Genomic DNA, 25836 nt, shown 5'->3' on the forward strand with positions numbered 1-25836 from the left:
GAACAAAGACCCAGAGAGAGGAAGGTACAAGAGCAGTGTGGACAGGACAAAAGGAGCAGGGGGCAGAACCAGATCAGGGGGGACTTGAATTACCATCCAAGAGGCAGAGACTTCCCCCCGGGGTGATGGGGTGTGTGGGTAGATCCCTTAGGGCACAGGGCAGAGATGCTTCAGGAAGGGCAGGGCTGGAGGCGGGCAGGAATCCAGGCCGGGGCACGGGGCATGGGCTAGGGCAAAGGTAGCAATGCAGGAGGTGGGGAGGATGTGAAGGGCACAGCAGAGATAAAATCAGCAATACATACTGACCCAGGGCCCAGCCCAGAAATCTAGTGTGGTTGTCAGGGTGAATTTGCCTCCCTCTCCCCCTCACACCCGACAATAGTCTCAGAGAATCCACCGGGAAATAGAAAAGAAACAGGATGTTCTGTTCCAATGAGTCACCAGGCCCCTGACTTTCTGGCCTGCTCTCGAGCCCCTCCCCACCAGCTCTCCGGGCCCCAAGGCTCTCCTCCCTCCACTTCCCTCCCAAGCACCAGCTGAAAGCCTTAGAACGATATTTCCTTCCTCCCTGTGGAATTCCGCCAACTATTCATGGGCTATTTGGAACATGCCTCCAGGCTTTGGCAAGAAGGAGTCTCTGCTATCTATCCCATTTTAGGGAAGAGGAAACTGAGATCCCAGAGGAGGCAAGCACTCTCCCAAGGCCACCCCGCACCGCATCTTCCAGCCAGGCCTCTCCACCCTCTGCTATACACAGGTACCAGTGGACACAGGGAGCTGGAGACTCAAGGCTTCGCTAAGAACCCCTGACCCAGTTACCAAGGAAATACTGAATTCAGCAGAGCCCACAGAGTGGGGCCTCTGCAGGTCCCGGAGCTCAGTCTGCCCTGGAGATGAGCTGGAAAGAGCACTGGAGGTAGGGCCCTTGGGGACCAGCCTGAGGGGGTCTCACCCCTCTTCTCTCAGAGACCCCGGACTGTCCCACAGAAGCCCAGAGCCCCCTGCTACACAGAGAGCCCCCTCCAGGCAGGGCTGCGTGCAAACCCCAAATCCTCCCTCAGAGCTTAGGTCCTGAGCTCTCCTTCCCTAGTGCGCTGGGGGCACCACAGGGCCCGCCCTGCCTCCCCCCATGCAAGGCTGGCCCTCCAGCACCACGCCAAAGGCAGGGTGTCAGGCATTCACCTCTCAGAGAGGAAGGTCCCAGGGCAGTGCAGACACATGCCTGGCTGCTCCCTCGCCCACCTGAGTTACAATCAAGAACCTCTTCACAAAAGCTTCTTAGTGGTTTTTATTTTCTTGCATCAAGGCACAGGTGAACTGACCCTGCAGCCTCATACTGCCTTCTCCAAATTCGAGGGCACTGCTGGCCCCTTCTAGGTAGCCCCCTGGCCAGGGGCCTGCATCAGTCAGGAGACAGCACTTCAGAGAGCACAGCCCATCTTCTGTGCATCGACGTGCACCGGGGTCCCCTGGGCATTACAGGCCCAAGGCAGTGTCCGTCCCCGAAGGACCACCCCCACTCTCACCCCGTGACCCTCCAGTGTGCACAGGGCACCCCCCCGAATCCCCTCAGTTCTCTCCTCGTGGTACCCTGGGGCGTGGTCTGCAGAAGCCAAGCAGGACCAGGGCACAGTCCCCGGTGTTTACCACAGAGAGGCGCCCCTCTGCATGGGAGCATGGGGGTCCACATCCTGGTGATGGTAGGACAGGTGGTGGCTGCCATTCCCAGGTGTCAGCGGTGGCCTCGGTGGACGTGGAGGTGGGCGAGGTGGTGGGCATGGTGGTGGTGGAGGTGGCCTTGATGGTGGGCTTGGTGGTGGTGGAGGTGGTGGAGGTGGTGGTGGTGGAGGCCCGCATGGCGCATGCCAGACACGTGGCCAGGATGGTGGAAGTAGTGAAAGTGTCCCAGCTGGCCCCGGCGCGGGAAGAACCAAGGCTGGGCCCACCGGACTCGGTTCCTCCTTACAGCCGGTGGGTTCCTCTCCACGTCGGGGTCCTGCCGTCCGCGGCACAGGCAGGTGGCCAGCAGCAGCAGCAGCAGCACGGCCACAGCGGCACCTATGACCAAGCCCACGAGGCCTAGCATCTGGGAGCTGGACAGTCCTTCCACTCGGCGGCTCCGTGCTGCTTCCTCCCCTCCGCAGCCTCTGCCCGGCCTCGCAGTCCCTGGACCTTGTCTCAGCTCCCGCGGGCTGGAGAGCAGCCAGGGAATGTGGGCGCAGCCTCTCTGGGCTGGAGCTGCCTGCCAAGCACGAGGCCAGGCGACTGTTAACTCTGGGGAGGTCCACGGGGAGGCTGGGTGGGGACAGAGGAGCGGTCAGGCGGGCTGTGGAAGGAAGGGCCCCGAGTCTGGGGACAGAAGTCCAGCCGCCCCCATCTCTGCCACCTGGCCAGGTGACCAAGCCGGCCCCTTCCCCTCCCTGGCCTCAGCTCCCTCCACTCTTAGACATACCACATAGCGAGTAAGAATGTGGGTTCTAGAACAATACAATTTACTGGCCCTGTGGCTCGTGTACAAGTTACTTAACTGTGCTGTGCCTCCTTATGTCTAAAATGGCCAGTAAGAGTACCTTCCCTCAGACCTAGGGTTTTCTAAGGGTTCGAGAAGTTAAGATTTATGAAGGGCCAGCCCCTGACACATGGTTGCCGTCAATATTATTGCAGTGGAGTCTGGACTGGGGAGACCTCAGCATTTGAGAGTCTCTGGCTCCCTGTCCTGCCACCAGAATCCTCCGGGACAGGGACAGGCCCTGTAGAACGAATTGTCCTGTACCTCAGGAGCTCAGTGAGGGACCGCAGGCAGGTTTTCATGGTTAGGGAAGCTGCGCACGGTCTCTAGGGCCTGGGTCCTGGCCGGTCTGGGTGTTAGCCCGTGCTGCTGGAGGCAGGAAGGAGGCTCCGAGCCCTGAGAGGCCAGACCCCGTCCCAGCCTCTCGGTTCCCGCTTCAACGGTCTGGACTGGCCATAAATGGCAGGCTTCTGGCCCCATCCCTGTGTTCTGCACAGCCGGAGTGACATGCCATTCCTTCCTGGTGAGAAACAGAGCGGGCAGGACTGAGCAGTCCCAGACTCCCTGCCCCTTGGTCCCGAATACCCTCTGTTCACCCCAAACAAACCCTGTCCATCTGGCTCCCATGCCTCGGGCGCCCACTATCTCCCTGGGGAGCCCTTTCTGCCGTGGGCTTGTCGAGCCATCCCCAAAGCCCCTCTGCACACGCAGCTCTCCATCTCGCTCCACAAGACCACAGAGGCCCCCACAGTGAGGCCCTCACCCTTCCTACCCTTCCCTGGGGTGCGCTCATCATCCTGCTGTCCCCCGCCCCGCCCCGGGAGGAATGTTTTCAGCAGCCAGCCTCTGCGTGTCTTTAGGCAAGGCCGTCCCCTGACCCAGCCGGGTTCCTCCTCTGGAAAAGTGCCAGGGCAAGAGGTGACCTCTGGGGACTTCCTCTCTCAGACCTCAGTGAGACGAGCACTCTCGGGAGGCCTCAAACCCTTCGTGAAAACCTCCTCTGGATGAAAATGCCAAACATTCCCTTCAACCAAATTGCACTCAGGGGGCAGCAGCTCTAATGAATCCTGGGACTTTCACCCTCCAAGGGAAAGCCACTTAAACTTTTAATGATGCTAGAGCGAGAACTCCCTCCTATGGCTTCTGGGGCCCTGAGAGCCCAGCTGCCTTCTCTCAGGGCCTGTTAAGGAGAGAAGTCTGTGGCAAAGAGGAGGAGGAAAGCAAACAGAACTTTCTCCTCCTTCTCTAAGGAGACTCCCACTCCACAGCAGCCCTGGGATGGGGGCAGGGACCTGCAAACTGCAGACATGCAGAGCTTCGGTCAGCTCAGAGGGCCTCTTGGAATCACCCACACCCGGCCCTCACTGAGAGTTAGAGAAACTGAGGCCAGAGAAGAGAAAGAGCTTGCTTAAGGTTTTCCAGCTTTGTGGGCTACAGCGTGTAAGGAAGACAGCACTATTCCAGGAGTGAGGGGGCATCCAGAGTGAGAGTCTGAGATCAGCTGGGGACCTTCCACAGAGATAACATGGAGAGGGATGGGCAGATGTGGCTGACTCTGAATCCTTCACCCCTCTCTCACACACACACACACACACACACACACCTACACGAGACATTTGTTTTCTTGGGTGCAAGAGTCACTTCCCATCTGGACAGAAGACAGGATCCCAGAATGGGTATTTGATTCAATGCTTTAAGCACTTGGGGGAAGATATAATGGCCACAGTCCTCTGGGACTGCAGAAGTGTCTGAGACCTTCCTGGAGGCCTGACTGGACACCAGGGTTTGCAGGACTGATGCCTTTAGAGGAATGTGTCAGAAAAGCTGTTCCATAGCATTGTGATTATATTTCTCCCATAGGTTTTGGTCTTCTGCACACCCCACGGGCTGCCTTCCTAGCTGAAGGACTGGAGTTTCAGACCATGCAGCTAATAGAACAGCCTTTTGGAGTTCCTATCATTTAGCTTCATGCTCGTATTTCCAGAGTGCACAGACTTATGCACACACTTACATACCTGTGCACCCCTGTAAATTGCCCTGTGGGTAAACTCATGCAACGAGAATTGCATGCACACATGCTCATCCACATATACATAAGTGCATACAAGTTCCATACAAGCTCACCAACTTGTGCTTGTACTAGATACAAGTGGTTCTTGGCTCTCCCAAGATGACAACCATTGTTTTCGGCAGTTGGTGGCCCCACCTAGTGGTGAAACTGTAAAATTCAGTTTCGTATTCTGTCTGACCTGCCAAAAGTTAGTCTCCTGATCTTTGTTCGTGGATCATAATTTGAACCCATGCCCTTAACTCCTCTCTGTTACAAATTCTGGTCCAGAAAATTTAGGGAATTTCTACGAGATATAGTACAAATTAAACCATACTGATAGATGCATTGACTAAGGAAGGGTGTCTCTGGGAGGTCGTGCAGGGTCCCCAGCAGAGACTCTCTAGGCCCTATGATAGACAACCAGGGCTAGGACTACGGGTGAGCTGGCCATAGGCAGGAAACAAGCTGAGCAGATTTAGGAAGTGCACAAGTGTCTGCCCTTGGAGGAAAGGCCATGACTCAGCCCACCTTTTGTTTTGCACAGAAAAGGAGGGATAATGGCCGACAGGTTCCTAACCTGGGTTCTCATGCCAGTTAGAGAAGGGAGATAATCCTCTGCCTAACCTTGGGCTGCCTCAGTAAATACTGAAAATAAGTTGCCCAAAATAGCAGCAAACTTCTGTCCTCTTCTCAGGAGCTCTCCCTGCCCTAATTATGGCCAAGTAGACCACCTCCACCTCCCTCCCTGCTGCCGACTAAACCATAAACAACCAGATTTTCTTCTTCTTTCTCCATTGTCTGAAGCCAACATGCTTGAAAATAAGCTACATAATTTTTATAGAATCATTTCAGTTACAATTCCAAAATATAGATCTAGGTCCCCCCTTTAAAGTGAGCAAATAGAGAAAAGTTGCTAGACATATGAGAAAAGATATCGAGTATTGTACCTTATTACCAGGGTTACTAGAATCTAAAGAAAGGGAGAAACAGTAAAATCCCCAAATTTATATATATATATTTTTTAAAGAAAAAATGTGCAGGGAAGCCCATGCATATTGCTCAGTTCAAGAGTAGAAGATAACATGGGATGACCAGCTCAGGCATTGAGACAGAAATAAAAGGGATAACTTCTGACTTCCTCTCCCTTGGTTGTATTCAGGCTCTCAATGAGTTGGAGGATGCTCCCCATGGTTGGGGAGGGAAATCTACTTTATAAGGGATCCAATGGTAATCTCACCTGGAAATACACTCACTTCTATGGAAATCCAAGGCTTCTGTGCAAAGCATGTAGACCTCAACTGTGTCTGTGGATGCACATGCCTCTCTGTACTTTGGGAGGATGGTTTCCTCTGTGAACTTAGCTTTCTTTTTTTTTTTTTAAAGATTGTATTTATTTGTTCATGAGAAACACAGACAGAGGCAGAGACCTAGGCAGAGGGAGAAGCAGGTTCCCTGCGGACAGCCTGATGCGGGACTCAATCCAAGGACCCTGGGATCACACCCTGAGCCAAAGGCAGATGCTCAACCACTGAGTCACACAGGTGTCCCAAAATTTTATATCTATTTAAATAATACTCAAAAGTTAATTCATACATGAATTTGGGAAAATTATGCAAAACAGGAAATTTACTTTCAGATTAAAAATCATATCAGAAAAAGACCACTTTGAGAACCTATCTTATAAGTCTGGAGGGAAAAAAGAATAAAGAAAAGAGAGAGAGAGAGAGAGGAAATGCCCAGGAATTCAAATTGTTTGCATAATAAACATTCTAGAAGTAGAGAGCAGAGCCCATGGAGGAATAATCCTTAAAGAAATTAAGAAAATTTTCTGAGCTGGAGAATTGAGTCTTTTTTTTTTTTGAGAATTGAGTCTTTAGCTGAAAAGTCACACTGAGTACTGAGCAAACTATTTGGAGGACCAGGGCAGACTATCTTGGTACACCCAGGTGCAATTTTGACACTAAAAAGGCTACGTAATGGGGATCCCTGGGTGGCGCAGCAGTTTCGCGCCTGCCTTTGGCCCAGGGCGCGATCCTGGAGACCCGGGATCGAATCCCACGTCGGGCTCCCGGTGCATGGAGCCTGCTTCTCCCTCTGCCTGTGTCTCTGCCTCTCTCTCTCTCTCTGACTATCATAAACAAATAAAAAAAAATTTTTTTTAAATAAAAATAAAAATAAAAATAAATAAAAAGGCTACGTAAAAATATATAGAAAGGAACTCAAATGGTCCAGCTATATTGAAACAGTCTGGCAGTTTCTTACAAAACTAAACACATTCTATTACTTTACCCAGCAATCATACTTCTTGGTATTAACACAAAATAGTTTAAAAGTTATGTTCACACAAAACCTGCATGTAGACGTTTACAGCAGCTTTATTCTTAATTGCCAAAACTTAGAAGCAACCAAGATGCCCTCCCATCGGTGAATGAATAAATAAACCAAAGCACATAAAGACGATGGAATATTACTCAGCACTAAGAAGAAATGAGCCAGCAAGCCACAAATAGACATGGAGGAATCTTAGATCCATTTTAGTAAGAGAAAAAATACAATGCAACCTGAAAAAGCTACATACTGTATGATTCCAAGTATATGACATTCTGGAAAAGGCAAGCTATGGAGACAAAAGGATAAGTGGTTGCCAGGGGCTACAATAAGACAAGCAAGAATAGGGGGACACAGAGGATTTTTAGGGCAGTGACACTATTTCCCAGGACACCATCATGTTGGATACATGTCATTATACATTTGTCAAAGCCCTTACAATGTACAACACCAAGAATTAACCCTAATGTAACTATGTACTTTGGTTGACTATTGATGTATTGATGGAGGTTCATTGATTATAACAAATGTACCAATGTGGTGCCAGATGTTGATAGTGGGGAAGGCTGCACATATCTGGGGACAGGAAGTATATGGGAGATCCCTGTCCATTCCACTCAATTTTGCTATGAACCTAAAACTGCTCTAAAAAAAATAGTCTAGGGCAGCCCCAGTGGCGCAGTGGTTTAGCGCCGCCTGCAGCCCAGGATGTGATCCTGGAGACCCAGGATTGAGTCTCACGCCAGGCTCCCTGCATGGAGCCTGTTTCTCCCTCTGCCTGTGTCTCTGCCCCTCTCTCTCTGAATAAGTAAATAAAAAATCTTAAAAAAAAAATATTAAAAAATAAATAAATAAAAATTAAAAAAATAGTCTATTCTGGGGCACCTGGGTGGTTCAGTGGTTGAGCATTTGCCCTTGGCTCAGGTCGTGATCCTGGGGTCCGGATGAGTCCTGCATCAGTCTCCTCGCGGGGAGCCTCCTTCTCCCTCTGCCTATGTCTCTGCGTCTCCCTCTGTGTCTTTCAAGAATAAGTAAATAAAATCTTTATAAAAAAAAAGAATATTCTAAAAAAGCAAAAGGATTAGGAAATGATCCTATCAGCAACTGGAGCTGTTCAAATTGTCTCAAAGAATAGAGAAAGATAGAAACTTTTCTTTATTCTTTAACTTATAATATTTACTTTCTAAAACTAACACAACCCTGACAACTATAGCATAAAAACACCACAGACAAATATCCAAGGGGACTGCTGCTTCTCCCCAGGAGGCTGGATGGTATGCCACATGCAGGTAAACACAGTACATGTTCTTGAGCCTCCTTTCTCCTTATGCACAGTGAGGGAAAGACTGGTAACAGAAGGAATCTGTACAGTCTAAGTCACCTTCCTTTCTTGACTTTTCAAGTGTTTGTAACTTTCAGAAGCCACCATTAAGAGATAACTGTGACACTTAGAACTCCATTCATTGATTTAACTAATATCTATTTAACCAGGCCCCACATTTGGTGCTAAGGCTAGGGAGAAGAAAGACACACTCTTTGCCCTCCAGGAGCTTTTTTACCTTGGGTAGGAGACAGAAATAGAAATGATTACAATGTACCAGGTAAATTCTGGGACCTAAGTGTTCACCAGGCCCTAGCAAAGTGCAAAAGAGAAGGTCATTCATTAGTAATAAATTTCTTTCCTTTTCTCCCCCAACCTACTATTTTAATAATTGCTAGAATAATGACCCTTTACGAATTGATCTCACTTACACCTCCTACAAATCTATTATCCTCGTGTTGCACAGGAGACACACAGCTAGGAAGTGGCAGGGCCAGAATGGAGTCTGGGCCTGCCTGGCCCCAAAGCCTACCTCTCACAGTGCTAGACTGAGAGAGGGAAATGAATGAGACATGATGCCACCATCAGAAAGAGAAACCATGTCTCTGAGAATCCACAGGTGAGGAAAAAGAGAATATGGGAGGAAATGGAAAGAAAGAGGGAAAAGTATTTCAAGACTTCTGCCCTAAAAATCTGAAAAACTCCTGATTAGGCCTGTATAGAACAATGTTCAAAGAGGTAACAGTTTCCTGAGTGGCTTTCCAACCTATCCTCCACCAAAATGAAAAGTCTTCTTAAAGTAGACAATAATCAAAAAATAAGATGGTCGGATAGATGAATTCATGTGTCATAATGAAAAAGAGCAAATGGTTAACAATGGTTAAAATTTGATTTTAAGTATATAGCTATTCACACTACAAGTTTTCTAGCCTTTCACCATGTTTGAAAGATTTCACATACCAACCCCCCACACACACGGTGTTGTAGGCAGGGGGAAGTAAGCAATAGTTGGGCAGGGGAGTAGGAGAACAGAATTTTCTAGTGCTGTCCCACAAGGTAGCATTAGCCACATGGCAACTGAACACGTGCAGTGTGGTTAATCTGAGTTGTGGGTTCTGTATATGTAATATAGACTCCAGATTTCAAAAACTTGTACACAATAGAATGGAAAATATCTCATTAATAATTTTTATCCTATTCACAGGTTGGAATGATAATTTTTTATATGTTGAATTAAATAAAATACATTATTTAAATTAATTTCACCTGCTTCATTTACTTTTTTTTTAAGATTTTATTTATTTATTCATGAGAGACACAGAAAGAGAGGCAGACACACAGGCATTGAGAGAAGTAGGGTCCATGCAGGGAGCCCGATGTGGGACTCAATCCTAGGACTTCAGGATCACGCCCTGGGAGTGAAGGCTGGTGCTCAACGGCTGAGCCACCCAGGCATCCCTTCTTTTTACTTTTTTAAAGTGGCTACAGGGGTGCCTGGGTGGCTCAGTGGTTGAGCATCTGCCTTTGGCTCAGATCATGATCCCGGGGTCCTAGGATTGAGTCCCGCAGCAGGCTCCCCATAGGGAGCTTGCTTCTCCTTTTGCTTATGTCTCTCATGAATAAATAAATAAAATCTTTTTAAAAATAAATTAAATAAATAAAATGGCTACACATGTAACATACATGCACACCCTGTATAGCATTTCTACTGAACACTGTCACCTACAGCATCCAGTCAGCATGTATCCTATTACCTTGCTCATTCATACCTGCTCTGGACCAAGGCCTATGCCAGGGCAGGCAGAGATGAATCAAACACAGCCACAGCCTCAGAGAGCCAAAGGTCTAGGTCCTGAAGAGAAGCCAAGACAGACCTAAAAACACTATAGGATTTCAGTATCTGGGTAATCTCAGTGACTTCCTTGCTTGTAGGTGTTCATGTGGTGCCTTTTTGATTAGACTGAGGGCAGAACCTTTCTAGAGCAAATATAGAAATGTGGAGGTGGGGGCAGTGTTTTGGGGTCAGCACTTCACATGCAAGAACCAGGGAAGGTAAACATCCCAGATTGAGGACAGTCCCACATAAGGAAGAATTATCTTGTCCAAAACAGCAGTAATGTATCTGTTGAGAAACTCAGAAGAAGAAACACCTGTTTCTACCCTCTGATTAAGGACTCAGGCCTATTCACCAACCCACACAGAGGAAGCACCATTATTACTATGCAGGCAAGAACAAGGATCTTCCTAGGGTCCTGAATCAACATAACCCAATTCCCCATCTCCTTAAAGGTAAGTGAACCCTGGGACAGTTAAGGACACCCAAGGGTTTGGCTCCCAGTGGGAAATCTGTCTGATTATGAAGACTGCCAAAGGCAGTGTTCAATTAGCCCAGGCTAATTAACCATGTGGGAGCCTGTATCCAGAGCTCAGGGCACCACTCTCCAGCACCAGGTTCTAAAATGCCACAGGAACAGACCACTTCTGGAGGTGGTGCCAAGTGAAAATGAGTCATCCCTTTGGTCTGATCTCAGGGGCTGGAGCTATGGGAGCTGAGGAGTGTTGATGGGTGTCCTACATAATCAGCTAAAGGACAAGTGCACGAATTTCCCAGAAGGCCTTAGTTGAACAACAGGTAAAGGTGTAAGGACCCTAGGAAAGGTGAGTATCACTGCTAGCTTGTGAAAGGATCAGAAACCCCTTCCTAGAACAAGATGCAGTGGTCCAGGCAAGAGGTGAGAAGTGTCTGCATCACAACAGGATCTGAGAGAAAAGCAGGTGGAAGAGACTTAAAATATATTGTTGAGATGGAATTAGAGGATTTTCTGATGCATTCAATAAAGAGAATTATGGAGAAGCAGAAGCCAAGTATAGACCTAGGGATCTGGAATGAACAGCTGAATGATAGAATAGGCAGGAATACCTCTTGAAGAACTTGTCAGTGGAGAAGAGAGATGAGGCAGCAGCTGCAAGAGGAAATTATGTCAAGGAAGGTTCTATTTTAAAGATGCGAGAAGACAGAGCCCTCTCTTCCATGGGAATCCTCAAGGGAGATGGGTGACTCATGGAATGACATTCCTGTGGAGGATAGAGGGATTAGGGTTAGGAATAGGAGTGGAATGGGATACTTTGAGACTGACTCCCTGTCTCAGTGCCTGGTGTCATGAGCCTCCAGCCAACTAGATACTTGAAGTGACCCTCCTTGGGCCTCATTACTCTTCCTTCCCGCTCACATTAAAACAAAACAAATTAAGCTATCTGCTATTTACTACAGAAGTCTAAAAAAAAGATGATAGAAAAATTGAAAGCAAAAAGATAGAAAAGATACATCAAGCAAATACTAAGCAAAAGAAAGCTGGTATAATAATAGACAAAGTAAATTTTAGGGCAAAAAAATTTCTAGAGATAAAGAGGATCCATATATAAACATAAAAAATCATTTTTACCAATTATGACGTTTTATGTTCCTAATAGCATAGGAATATAAAACAAAAATTTCTAAAACCATAAGGAGAAATTGACAAATTCATAATCAAAAGATTCTAACACATATCTTTACATTATTTGTCATTATTTGTCAAGCAAAATAATCAGTTAAAATTTAGATTTGAACAAAGTAACTGTGAAGCTTGATAAATGGACTTATATAAAAACACTGCCCCCAGCAGAGAAGATACATTCTTTTCAAGCACACAGATACTATTGATGAAAAATTGCCAGAGAGTAGGTCATAAAGCAAGTCTCAACAAATTTAAAGGATGGATATCATACAGACCACATTCTCTGACTACAGTGAAGTTATATTAGAAATCAAGCTGAAATAAACTTTAAAAATTTAAACATTTATCCAACAACCTCCATTTGTTTGGGAATTAAGAAATACACTTCTAAGATAATTAAAAAGAATAACAGTAGAAATTACAAATTATTTAGAACAAGACAGAAATAGAAACAGTACATATCAAAATATGTGGAGTGAGGGGATCCCTGGGTGGCTCAGCAGTTTGGCGCCTGCCTTTGGCCCAGGGCCGGACCCTGGAGTCTGGAGATCGAGTCCCGCGTCGGGCTCCTGGCATGGAGTTGGCTTATCCCTCTGCCTGTGTCTCTGCCTCTCTCTCTCTCTCTGTCTCTGAATAAATAAATAAATAAATAAATAAATCTTTAAAAATAAAAATAAAATATGAGATTTAATGAGCTTAAATTGAGAAAAAGAAAGCCAAGACTGGCAGAAGAAAGAAAATAATTAAGATTAGACTGGATATAAATCAAATAAGGAATCGAGAAACAATAGGAAAAAATTCAACAAAATCAAGAGTAGGTTTTTTAAAAAAATACAATTGGCAAATGCTGAGCTAGACTAATAGAAAAAGGAGGACTCAAATAAATAGAATCAGAAATGAAAGATGAGACACTACAACAAATGACAGAGAAATTAGAAAGAACATTAGAATTACTATGAACAATTACACACCAACAAACTGCATAATCTAGAAGAAATGGATAAATTCTTAGAAACCCACAATCTACCAAAACTGAATCAAGAAGAAATAAAACGAATCCCACGTCAGGCTCCCTGCATGGAGCCTGCTTCTCCCTCTGCCTGTGTCTGTGCCTCTCTCTCTCTGTGTCTCTCATGAATAAATAAATAAAAATCTTAAAAAAAAAAAAACAAATAAAAGAAGAAATAAAAAGCCTGAACAGACCAAAAACGAATAAAGAGATTGAATCAGTAACCAAAAACTTCCCACCAAAGAGAGTAGGACCAGATGGCTTCATGTGTGAATTCTACCAGAGAAGAATTTTTAAAAACCAGTCCTTCTTAAACTCTTCCAAAAAAAGAAAAAAAGGAAAAAAAAAAAAAAACACAGAACAAGAGGGAACACTCGCAGACTCATTTTATGAGGCCTGCATCACTCTGATACCAAATCCAAATAAAGCCATCATGAGAAAACAAAACTGCAAGCCAATATCCTTGATGAACATGAATGCAAAAATCCTCAATACAAAATCTAGAAAACTGAATTAAACAGCACATTAAAAAGGATTATATACTATAACAAGTCAGATTTATTTCTGGAATGCAATGATGGTTCAACATACAAAAATCAATCAATGTAATATACCACATCAACAAAACGAAGGACAAAAAACACATGATCATCTCAACTGATACAGAAGAAGCATTTGACAAAATTCAAAACCCTTTCATTATAGAAACTCTCAACAAAATAGAAACTACTTCAACATAATAAAACTCATATATGAAAACCCACAGCAAACATCATACTCAGAGGTGAAAGACTGAAAGCTTTTCCTCTAAGATCAGAAAGAAGGTAAGGATGCCCCCCTTTCAGCATAGTACTGGAAATTCTAGCCAGAGCAACTAGGAAAGAAAAAGAAATAAAGACACCCTCATTGGAAAAAAAAAAAAAAAAAACAAGGAAAACTATCCCTACTGGCAGATATAATCTTATATTTAGAAAATTCTAAAGACTCCACACACAAAAAAAGCTGTTAGCACTATAAATGAACTCAGCAACATAGCAGGATACTACACACAAAAGTCAACACGCAAAAATCAGTTGCATTTCTATGCATTAACAATGAACATCTGAAAAACAAATCACAAAAACAAGTCTATTTACAATATCATCATAAAGAATTAAACACTTGGGAATTAAATTAACCAAGGAAGTGAAAGACTTGTACAATAAAAACTACAAAAATTGCTGAAAGAAATTCAAACAGACAAATAAATAGAAACACTTTCCATGTTCCTGGATTGGAAGACTTTATTTATCAAAACTACACAAAGTGACCTACAGACTCAGTGCAATCCCCAAGAAAATCCCAATGACATGTTTCACAGAAATAGGAAAACTCACCCTAAAATCAATGGAATCTTAACGAATGGGAAGTAACAATCTTGAAAAAGAACAAAACTGGAAGATCACACCTCCTTTTTTTTTATAAAGATTTTATTTATTTATTCATGAGCCACACACACACACACACACACACACACACACACACACACAGAGGCAGAGACCGGCAGAGGGAGAAGCAGACTCCATGCAGGGAGCCTGCTGTGGGACTCAATCCCTGGTCTCCAGGATCACGCCCTGGGCGGAAGGCAGGCGCTAAACTGCTGAGCCACCCAGGGATCCCCAAGAACACACCTCCTGATTCCAAAATTCACTACAAAGTTACAGCAATCAAAACAGTGTGGCACTGGCAAAAGAGAGAGAGAGAGAGACCAATAGAATAAAATAGCCCAGAAATTAGCCCCCACACATATGATCAGATGACTATTGACAAGGGTGCCAAGACCATTCAATGGGGAAAGGATAGTCTTTTCAACAAATGGCACTGGAAAAACTGGGGTATCAACGTGAAAAGAATGAAGTTAAACGCTTACCTAAAACCATATACAAAAAATTAACTCAAAATGGATCAAAGACATAAATGTAAGACCTGAAACAATAAATCTCTTAGAAGAAAACATAGGACAAAAGTTTTATGACACTGGATTGGCAATGATTTCTTAGATAGGACACCAAGGACACAGGTAACAAATAAACCATTAGATAAACTGGACCCTACGAAAATTTTAAAACTTTGTGCGTCCAAAAAACACTATCTACAGAATATAAAGGCAGCCTACAAAATGGGAGGAAATATTTACAAATCATATATGTGATAAGGGAATAATATCCAGAATTTCTAAAGACCTTCTAAAACTCAACAACAAAAAACCAATTTAATTCAAAAATGGGCATAGGACTTGTACTGACATTTCTCCAAGATAATATATAATGGCCAATAAGCACATGAAAAGATGTTCAATATCACAAATCATTAGGGAAATGTAAATTAGAACCACAATGAGATATCACCTCATGCTCATTACAATGGCTACTATTAAGGGGAAAAAAATGGAAATTAACAAGTGTTGGCAAGCATGTGGAGAAATTGGAACCCTTGCATACTGTTAAATGGAATGTAAAACAATAGTACTGCCACTGTAGAAAATAGTGGAGACTGCTCAAAATTTTAGAGGTTCCTCAAAAAATTTTAAAAAAGAAATGCCATATCAGCTAGCAATTCCACTTTGGGTATATGCCCAAAAAAATTGAAAGCAGGGTTAACATAGCATAACAGCATTGTTCACAACTGCTAAAACAAGGGAACAACCCAAGTTTCCATCAGCTGGTGAATGCATAAGCAAAATGTGGTATGTCCATACAATGGAATATTTATCAGTCTTAAAAAAGGAAGACATCTTACAATGGCAACAACATGGATGAACCTTGCAGACATTATGCTAATTGAAATAAGCCAGTCACTAAAAGACAAATACCATAAATTCCACATAGTAGGCTCATCTTCTGATGATTTCCTATTACCTTGTCTGTGAATTCAGTTTCCATTTACTACCCCCAGGAATGATGACGGAGTGCCCAAAAGAGCTACTAAGAGGATGTCAGCTGGGCTTGGTGGCTCCCCATTCCTCCCGGGACTTCTCTGTGTGCCTCTGGTTCAAGCATCAATAATTACTGACTCAGAGGGCAAATATCTCCAATGCCCACTACCTGGACCTGCCTGCTTGCTGGCAAGTTACAGTCCCTTACCAGTCATCCTGATGGTTGCCTCAGGCCCTTCCCCCTGCTCCTTGTAACTGTTGCCTGTGAGCTGAGAACCCCCAAACCACTGTCCTTATTGCAGTAATCGCTTCCTTACTTTGTTCGGCTGCGGTTTCTTCTAGCAATGCAATCTCATTTGGCTTATCGTTTTTTCAGCAATTCCTCAACATTTCTGGTCTGCCGGTGGCACTCTCTGATTTTTCAGTGCTGTTAAGAATTGATTTTCATTTAAACATGTACAAGTTCTATCTTCTCCAACATTTTGGTAAGATATCCACACAAGGATTGGATCTCAAAACTTGGCTGGTGCCAAGGACTCAAGAGCCTACTTTCTGGACCAAAGATGAAACACAGTTTTCTGATTTATAAATTTATTGATATGAAAGGCCATCCAGATTCATAAAAGTAAAAGTATACTTGAGATTTTAGCCTCATTGAAAATGACATAAAGATACTTATAAAGTTAGAGAAAGGACATATTAGTGAATATACTGCTGAATTCTGAGAATAGATCCTTTAACACAGATTTGGTCTCTTCCCTCAGGGTCTCCTAGCACTTAGAAGCTAGTAGAGGACACACAGGCACATAACTAGGGCACATAGATTTTATGTCCACCAGATTCCTTGCTCTGTCATCCTGCTGCCATAGTGATCTCCCTAGGCATGAGCCCTGGAATTCAGGGCTTCATAGTTGTTCCAACCACCTCCTCCCACCTCCCCAAAAGTCATCAAGAATGGCCTGATGTCCACCAGGTGGAGCCCAGGAGCTAGAGCCCATCAGCTCATAACAGCTCACCCCTAAATAAATCTTACACCTATGACAAGAATAAAACATGAAGAGGAAGAAGAGTTTATCCCAGAAATACAAGGAGAATTTGACATTGGGGAAAATTATACGTCGATGGAAATCACTTCATGAACATATTAGAAGGAGAAGAGTTATACAATCAGGACACAGTAAAAGGCCTGGATTGATGGAAAGACAATGTACCTGAATGAGAAAACTTGATTTTACAATGATGTCAATTCTGCCCCCCCAAATTAGTGGATGAATTAAAGTCATAATCCCATAAAACGTTTCATGAAATTTGACAAGCTGGCTGCAAAATTTTTCTGGAAAAGAAATGTGCTAGAATAACGAAGACGCTATTGAAAAATGCTAGTATGAGGGAATCTGACCTAGCAGATATCAATATACACTAGTAATCTACAGTAATTAAAGTAGTGTGGTATAAGGACCATAAGAGACAATAAAATTTATTTAAAACCTAACATCATGCCTAGAAAGAAATTCACAAATATATGAAAAATGAGTATTGATAAACAGTACTGCAACAAATATAATGCTAGAAAGTGAAAGTAATCTAGTTACAGAAAACACATTCCAGGTGGCCTGGTTGGGGGAGGGAGGAATGGACTACTCAGGGGGATGAGGAAATTTTGGGGATGACAGATAAATTCTCCCCTTGATTCCACTGATGGTTTCGTGACTGTACACCTATGCTAAAATTCATCAAATGATATGATTTACATCTATGCAATTGTACATCACTTATGGTCAATAAGACTGCAACAAGAAAACATGCTTAAAAGCCACACTTACCTATGATTACAAAATCAATCTTTCTGTGTGGATATGCACATGTAAATGACCAGAAAAGTATCTAGATAGAAATATATAAAACTAGAATACCAGCTACCTTCGGGGAGTCGGGGAAAGGGAGAATGAAAAGGGGGTGTGACTTTTATACCATATACTTCTGTATTCTTCATGTTTTTTTTAAAAAATGTTTTGATGTGTAATTTGTAAAAATACATAAAAAACTATTAAAATCACTTAAATTTTAAAAGTTAAATAAAACTCCAACAACAATAACAATACCCAGTTCCAAGATAAAATGACCCTTTTTGATAATGAAGTCCTCAAGCCCACAGAGGAATGGGCTCTGAGAACTGGAAGGAACCTCAAGGAGCAAGCATCAGGATGCCTGTTCTGAGAGTGGAGAAGAGGAGCCGGGTACAGTGAAAGGCACCCGGTCACAACCTGACCTGGGCAGACCTCCTTTGCACTGACTGGGGATGATGCCTTCAAGAACAGACACATCAGTGTCCCCAAGCAAACGCAGGACCCTGAGCCCGCCACTTCACCTCTCTAGAGCAGTTTTCCTGTCCATGCACTGAGGGTGTGCCAGAATGGTAGATACAAACTCATCTGCTCTGATATTCTGGAATTCTGTTTGTCTCTCTTCACCCAGTTTCCTCCCCATTACACTCTTTCCAGAGTTTGCATTTTCTTGAGATCCCTATGAAAGTTGGCAGGACCTCTAACTCCTGGAAAACCTACCATTTGCATACTCACACGTTCATTAATTTTTAAGTTTATTCACCAAGAAGTGTTTATGCATTATTTAATTATTCACCCAGCCACTCATTTACTCGTTCTGGAAATACACATGGGCTACGCTGACTGGGGACTGACCTAAGAGTGTGGCTCCTGACCCTGAGTCACTTTCTCCAACTTTTTCATACTAATTAAGATTTCCAAATAGATGCTGTGTAATTGGGTCTTTGGGACATCATCCCTGAAGCACCCCAGTTTCTAAGCTGGGCACATTTCCCCTTCTCCCTCTAAATTGCCTCCGGGATTGCACAGTCCCTTGGCACATAGGGAGCTTTGAAAGGTGCCTACTCCTTTTGGCCTGTCTGCTCCCTGGGAAGCCATTGGCCACGATGGAGCTGGGAGCTCCCCAGGTCAGGGAGACCCTGGCCACCCACAATAAGCTACTGAGGACCCTGTGCAGCCTTGAGCACATCAGCACTTCCTAATTCCACCAAACCTGACACCCTCTAGAGAACTCCCACTGAATTTTGAGTACTTTGCCTACATCCACCCAATTCTAAAAGCTCCACTTAATTCTATCAAGTTTCAAACACTTTCCTGAATTCTGCACAAATCAAGGCATGTCTTTTAGTTTGCAAAGCTGGGTCAGGGTGAAACCATGTGTCCTGCCCACCAAGGCTCCTGGTCTTTGAATTATCTTCCAGGAAAGAGGGGACATGGGTCTGAAGGAGCCTCAAGGTAAGTAAAAAAGTGGAGATGTCGGGCCAGGGGAAAGGGCCTTGGCTGGGAGTCAGGAGCCCGAAGGAATTACTGGAGCCTTGGCTTCCCCTCAAGTGTATGATGATGCTGGGCAAGCCTCTTCTCCTCTCTGGTCTCAGTTTCCACATATAAAAAGGGGGTGGTCTCCATGAGAGGCAAGACCGCCTGGCTCTGCCAGGCTGTCTTCCAAGTTAGGAACAACTCATGTCTATCACCCAGCTGCTCACTCCCAATTTGCCTTAGCCTCCTGAAGTCACAGCAAGACAGGAAAAAGTTGGCTGTGGCCAGGCTAGGCGCTTCAACTTGGCCTTCCAAAGCTGGGTATGGTGGCACCCTGATGGGCTGGCAGGGTAGGCAATAGGCAAGGAGCAAGAGTGAGAAAGAGGTGAGAACCACCTCTCAGAAATACCAACACAGGGCCATGGAGCACTAAGGAGAAAGGGTTCAAGGCAGCCTGGGAGAAATGAGAAGGCTCCCTGGGGGAGGTGGCCTCTGGCCCAGTTTTTAGGTAGCATATGTCCAGGAGTGAGGCAAAGGCAGAAAGGACACTATGGGCTCTGCAGACAAAGCTTCCTAACCCTGCTTTGGGAACAAGAGTTCCACAGCATGCAGCCACTTCCATCCCATCATGGCCCCTCTTCCCACAGACCCCCCACACCCAACTGAAGGACAGACCACAGAAGAGTAGGGAGACCCAGCAACTCAGCACTCAAGCTAGAAAGCAGACAAGACATTGAGCTGGTTCTGTGACCATATCCCTACTCTGATGTTTCTTTCTCCTCCTGGTTCAGCCCAAAGTCTGCTCCCCATCCCAAGGTCTGCTCCTTCTCCACTGACACCCTTAGGGTCCCTGCTTGGTCCTCTAAGCCCTGGCCACAAGTCTGGTGTGTGTGTGTGTGTGTGTGTGTGTGTGTGTGTGTGTGTGTGTACATGGGGGGTCAAACAGTTGTTTGTGCATACATATGTGATTGGGGGCCCTAGGTTGGGGACATTATGTGGATACGTGTATATTGCAGTAGAGAGCCAATGGCTGCCCATGTTTGCTAGTGACTTTAGGGGATAGATTATAGTCTGTGGACCCACGCAAAGAGAAAGCCACAGCATGACTTAACTACCAGGGGTGCAGGAAAGCACAATGCCACCTCAAGGCCACACACAGCCCTGGGACAGTGTCACTATTGACACCCTGTTAAGCAGAGGTGCCCCTCCAGGAGCCCAGTCTCAGATTCCCCAGCTGAATCTTGGAGGGAGCTTGCAGATCACGCTTCCCTGACCCCACAATGTTTCTAGACACAGTCAAGCAGAGGCAAGACCTTCAACCTGAGGTCCCAAGGCTAGGACAGAGCTCTCCCTGCTGCAGGAGGGGCCCTTCATTCCTGTGTAGGGCCCTACTTAGTGTGAGAGGAAAGTCCACAGGGCCACTCAGCCTGCACCTTGCTAGATGGTGTAGACCCAGCAACACAATATTCAATATCTATAGAATATAGATATTCTATATCAGGAAGGATTTTTGTGACCCTTAGCATGGCTTAACAGAAAGAGGGGGAAAGAAAAAGGAGGAAGAAAAATGCCCATGGGAAAAAGAGGCTTCTTATTTCTAGAGGTATGCAGACAGTAGCAGGATGAGGCTAGGCACAGAAATTGGAGAGGATTTCTGCCTAGGAATGGTTTGAATTTAGTGGCCTGGGAGCATGTGTGTCCTCATTCATCCCCCTCATGCCTAGCATGGTGCCTGGTGTGTGGTTGGGACTCGGTCTCTTCATTCTGGACCGGATAAACATGGGCCGCATAAGAGGGAACTATGTCATGCAAGGAAGGCACTCACAGGAACCAATGCTCATTCCTGACCCAGGCGTGGGCAGGGCAGCGCATCCCATGGGTTTTTTGACATCATGCCAGGTGCCTGAACACTAAGGAAAAGTTGACTCATGCTCATTATCTGGTGAGAAGATTGAGGGGAGAATGTTGGAAAAAGATGTTCACCCAGTGTGATAAAAGAACCACCAACATTCGGCACCTGATAAAAGCAAACTTCTGCTGTGAGCATAATGTAGGTTCACACAGCTGGGAGGACTGGATTCTAGACACACCTTGCCAAAGACCCACAATGTGATCTCAGTTTCCTACCTGTATGGTGAGATCCAACAAGTTCACCTCTCAGGGAGCTGTCCATGCTGATGCCCTATGAACTCATGGGGTCCAAGCATCTCTGGCTCAAGCCCAGAGAAAATAGGAGTTGGGGGGCCAGGCCAACTAGTCCTTCAAATTTTAGCTTGAAAGCCCATGATGAAGGTCAATCCACACATAGTAGCTGATGAACAGGCCCTTTGGAGGGACAGGTAGATGAGCCTGCTGATAGGCTCAGAGTCCAGCAGTCCTTCCCATGAGAGGCACATGTCTGCTTCACACATGGAGACCAGAGCTAAGCTGAAGGCACAACCAGACTTCTGCAGGCTGAGAAATAAAGAAGAGCTTTCCCAACCATGGAAAGAGTGTAAAGCATCTCAGAGGCTTCCTAAAAGCCGGGAGGACCCCTAGGAACCATCTAGTCCAGGGATCCTCACAGCGGTACTGTGGCCAGCAGAAGCCACATCACCCAGACAAACATAGTCAGAAACTGAGGATAGAGCCCAGCAATCTGTGTTTTAACAAATTTTCCAGGTGATTCTGATACACATTAAGATTGGAAGACCTCCAGATTTTTCCCAAACTGTTAGTAGAACACTTATCTGTTGTAGGGGTGCCTGGGTGACTCTTGGTTTCAGCTCAGGTCATGATCTCAGGGTCATGATCTCAAACCCTGAGCTGTGCCAAGCCCTGCATCTGGCTACGCTCAGCAGGGAGTCTGCTAGAGATACTCTCTCTCTCTCTCTCTCTCTCTCTCTCTCTCTCTCTCTCTCTCCAGCCCCCTTAGTCTCTCCTCCACTTGTGGATGCACACAACACTCTCTCTCTCTCTCTCTCTCTCTCTCTCTCTCTCAAATAAATTTAAAAAAAAATTTTTTTTGCTATAGATCAATGTAAAAAGACCATGGTTAAGTAAGTTTGGGAATTACATGCCCTACACCACTTTTGGAAAGTCACAAATCACATTGGCAGACAAGGCTCTGAGAAGTCTTGCAGTAAAGGGCTTTATTTTCTATTAATTTAGTGTTGTCTCAAATTATTTTTTCAGATTGCCTACTAACATTTTCATTAACACTCTCTTAGGGAAATGTTGATCCAGATCAATGCTTACTTTTCACATGGATGAACTGCAGCCTAGAGGTGCACAGATTGCCCAAATTCAAGGGCAGAGTGTGTGTAACAGCTGAAAAAGGCCCCAGCAACATATCTCAACCCAAAAGAGACTGTGGATTCTCCACCACCCCGCACTCTCTTCCCCTTTATCCCAGCTATATGTCTCCTGAGCACTGCAATATGGAGTTGGTCAATAGGACAGAGATCTTTGAGTTCTTTCTGAAAGGATTTTCTGGCTACCCAGCCCTGGAGCACCTGCTCTTCCCTCTGTGCTCAGCCATGTACCTGGTGACCCTGCTGGGGAACACAGCCATCGTGGCAGTGAGTGTCCTCGATGTCCACCTACACACGCCCATGTACTTCTTCCTGGGCAACCTCTCCATCCTGGACATCTGCTACACATCTACCTTTGTGCCTCTGATGCTGGTCCACCTCCTGTCAGCCCAGAAGACCATCTCTTTTGTTGGCTGTGCAATCCAGATGTGTCTGAGCCTAGCCACAGGCTCCACAGAGTGTCTACTTCTTGCCATCATGGCCTATGATCGCTACCTGGCCATTTGCCGGCCACTCAGGTATCCTGTGCTCATGAGCCACCGGCTCTGCTTGTTGCTGGCAGGAGCCGCCTGGGTACTCTGTCTTGTCAAGTCAGTGACTGAGACTGTCATTGCCATGAGGTTGCCTTTCTGTGGCCACCGCATGGTTAGTCACTTCACCTGTGAGATCCTGGCGGTGCTGAAGCTGGCATGCAGTGACACATCAGTCAGTGAAGTCTTCCTGCTGGTGGGTGCCATTCTGCTGCTGCCTATACCCCTGGCATTCATCTGCCTGTCCTACACACTTATCCTGGCCACCATCCTGAGAGTGCCCTCAGCAGCTGGGCGTCGCAAAGCCTTCTCCACCTGCTCAGCACACCTGGCTGTGGTGATGCTGTTCTACGGCACCGTCATATTCATGTACATGAAACCCAAGAGCAAGGAGGCCCACATCTCTGATGAGGTCTTCACAGTCCTCTATGCTGTGGTCACACCTATGCTGAACCCTGTCATCTACAGCTTGAGGAACAAGGAGGTGAAGGAGGCTGCCAGGAAAGTATGGTGTAGGAGTTGGACGTCCAAGTGAGGGAGGTCCGGACTCTTCATGTTAGTAGGTGAGGACTTCGTATGTCTACGGTGAGGACAGGTAGGGCACAGGGCTGAGTCTGGAATCTTCACCCCAGTGAGGTGGCACCAAGTCCCCCTGATGCTGCCACAGAATTGCTCACAAAGCACCGCTTGGCTCCTTCCCTGGCATCACCCTGGTCAGCTCTCAGCCTCACTGCCTGAAACTTTACACCAGCTCTTGCCTGGCCTCAAGACTGCACTCTTAGTAGTCCTTCTGCTCTATCCTCCCTGGGGCATCCAGAGGGACCTTTTTTGAAAAGCACATCCTCTCCTGACTGAAGCCCCCAAATGGCTCCCCCTGCTCTCAGGACAAAGTATAAGCACCTCAGTGGGGGCATTCGAGGCCCTCACAAGCTGGCCCTGCTGGTTCTGACTAACCCCCAGGCTTCTGCCCCACATTCTCCCTCCCGATCACCACACACAATACCTAGGCATGAGCCCCAATATTGCCCAGCACACAACTCCAGGATGGCCTGACCCTCAAGGCCCAGCTCAAATGCCACCTCCCCCAGGAAGCCTCTTCACTGAGTTTCTCCTGCTTTATTTTCAGTGTTACTATAAGAGCAGGGAGGTTCAGAATCTACTCTGTCCCAAGGTCCAGACCTACCCAACCCTAGGCCCCCCATAGGTTTTGCAAATAAATACATGAACACATCAGTAGAGGGGGGATAGGAGCAGAGCCTGGGGTCTTCCCTGAATCTGAGCAGAGCTGAGACAGGGTTCAAAGATGACAGGTATGGCCTGGTGCCCCGGGAGGTGACAGGAGAGGCAGTGATGAAGCCCAGAGTCCATGATCTCCAGAGTGGTCCAGCCATCAAGGTACCAACCACCCTGAGCAGCCCAGGGCCTATGTTCCCAATGTCTGTCTTGAGCAGCAACAGCAGCTGTTGCCATACCTTCCAGCCCAGCATCCAGGCCTCACCTGGCTCTGGGGAGACTTGCTCTACCCTTCCTTACCTCATCACAGGGATCCTCCCAGAGCTGCCCCTGCCTCGTGCTCAGCCTCTTCCCAGCTTTCCTTTCTGACAACTCAGTGAGCACATGGTGGAAATGGATGCAGATTCAGATTATCTCCATTCCTTGCCCCACCCCACCCCCACCTCAGTGGCACCAACTATATGATGTGGAAGCTGGCCTGGGCCTCCAAGAAGCAGTCCAGCTCTCCTGCCCCCTGCTAGAGGGAAGCACAGTCTTTGCTAGAACCCTAGTTCCCCTCTAGTCCCTCTTTCTGCTTCGCATGTTGGTTGGAAGAGGCACAGAGGAGAGAAACACAGCCTTCTGCCTGAAGCCCCACATTCTCTGACCACGCCAGAATGAAGGCTGCCCGCCAACAGGTCCAGCTCTGATGCTACAGGAGGAGTTTGGATGTTATCATGCAGGCACTGGGGTTTACAATCACATTTTAGACAGATCACTGATTAGATACCATTTTTTACCCATGAAATTGGTGAAGAATTTTTCTAATACCTTATCGGTAATAAAGGTGCAGTGAAGAAGTGATGTCATACGCTGCGGGTAGGGATGGGAATAAGTTAATACACATTTCCTGAAAAGTCAGTTGACAGTCTGAATCAAAAGACTTAGAAATTGCTACACTCTATGACTTAACACATCTACTTCTAAGAATTAGTCTAATATGATCAGTAGAGGCACAAAGATTTACAAATAAGAATACATATAAGGACATTAATCATCATATTGTTTATAGTAACAAAAAGTTGTAAGAATCTTAACATCCAATCATAGAAGAATGTCCAAATAAATATTGGTGGTGTCCAATGATAGAATGTGATATAGCCTTCAAAAAATTCTTATTTTTTGAAGAATATTTATTTATTTTTAAAAATTTTTTTAGGGATCCCTGGGTGGCGCAGCGGTTTGGCGCCTGCCTTTGGCCCGGGGCGCGATCCTGGAGACCCGGGATCGAATCCCACATCAGGCTCCCGGTGCATGGAGCCTGCTTCTCCCTCTGCCTGTGTCTCTGCCTCTCTCTCTCTCTCTCTGTGACTATCATAAAAAAAAAAAAAAAAAAAAATTTATTTTTTATTTTATTTTATTTTATTTTCTAATAATATATTTATTTTTATTGGTGTTCAATTTGCCAACATACAGAATAACACCCAGTACTCATCCCGTCAAGTGCCTCCCTCAGTGCCCGTCACCCATTCACCCCCACCCCCCGCCCTCCTCCCCTTCCACCACCCCTAGTTCGTTTCCCAGAGTTAGGAGTCTTCATGTTCTGTCTCCCTTTCTGATATTTCCTACCCATTTCTTCTCCCTTCCCTTCTATTCCCTTTCACTATTATTTATATTCCCCAAATGAATGAGAACATATTTTATTTATTTATTCATAGAGACACAGAAAGAGAGAGACAGAGACACAGACAGAGGGAGAAGCAGGCTCCATGCAGGGAGCCCGACATGGGACTCGATCCCGGGTCCCCAGAATCACACCCTGGGCTGCAGGCGGCGCTAAACTGCTGCGCCAC

General features: G+C 45.7%; 2 protein-coding genes across 2 annotated transcripts; one reads left to right on the top strand and one right to left on the bottom strand.

The window, feature by feature from the left end:
* Positions 1–1275: 1275 nt before the first annotated feature.
* HRCT1 (histidine rich carboxyl terminus 1) lies at positions 1276–21121 on the bottom strand. The gene is made up of 2 exons (XM_041762459.1): positions 21076–21121; positions 1276–2295 (listed from the first exon to the last, which is right to left on the bottom strand). Exons 1-2 carry the CDS (start codon positions 21119–21121, stop codon positions 1733–1735), a joined length of 609 nt encoding a protein of 202 aa, XP_041618393.1. The 3' UTR covers positions 1276–1732.
* Positions 21122–22367: 1246 nt separating this feature from the next.
* On the top strand, positions 22368–23306 carry LOC121496181 (olfactory receptor 13J1). The gene has a single exon (XM_041764511.1). The coding sequence runs from the start codon at positions 22368–22370 to the stop codon at positions 23304–23306; it is 939 nt and encodes a 312-aa protein (XP_041620445.1).
* Positions 23307–25836: the final 2530 nt, after the last annotated feature.

This window comes from Vulpes lagopus, chromosome 7 (assembly GCF_018345385.1).
Source record: "Vulpes lagopus strain Blue_001 chromosome 7, ASM1834538v1, whole genome shotgun sequence".
Lineage (NCBI taxonomy): Eukaryota > Metazoa > Chordata > Mammalia > Carnivora > Canidae > Vulpes > Vulpes lagopus.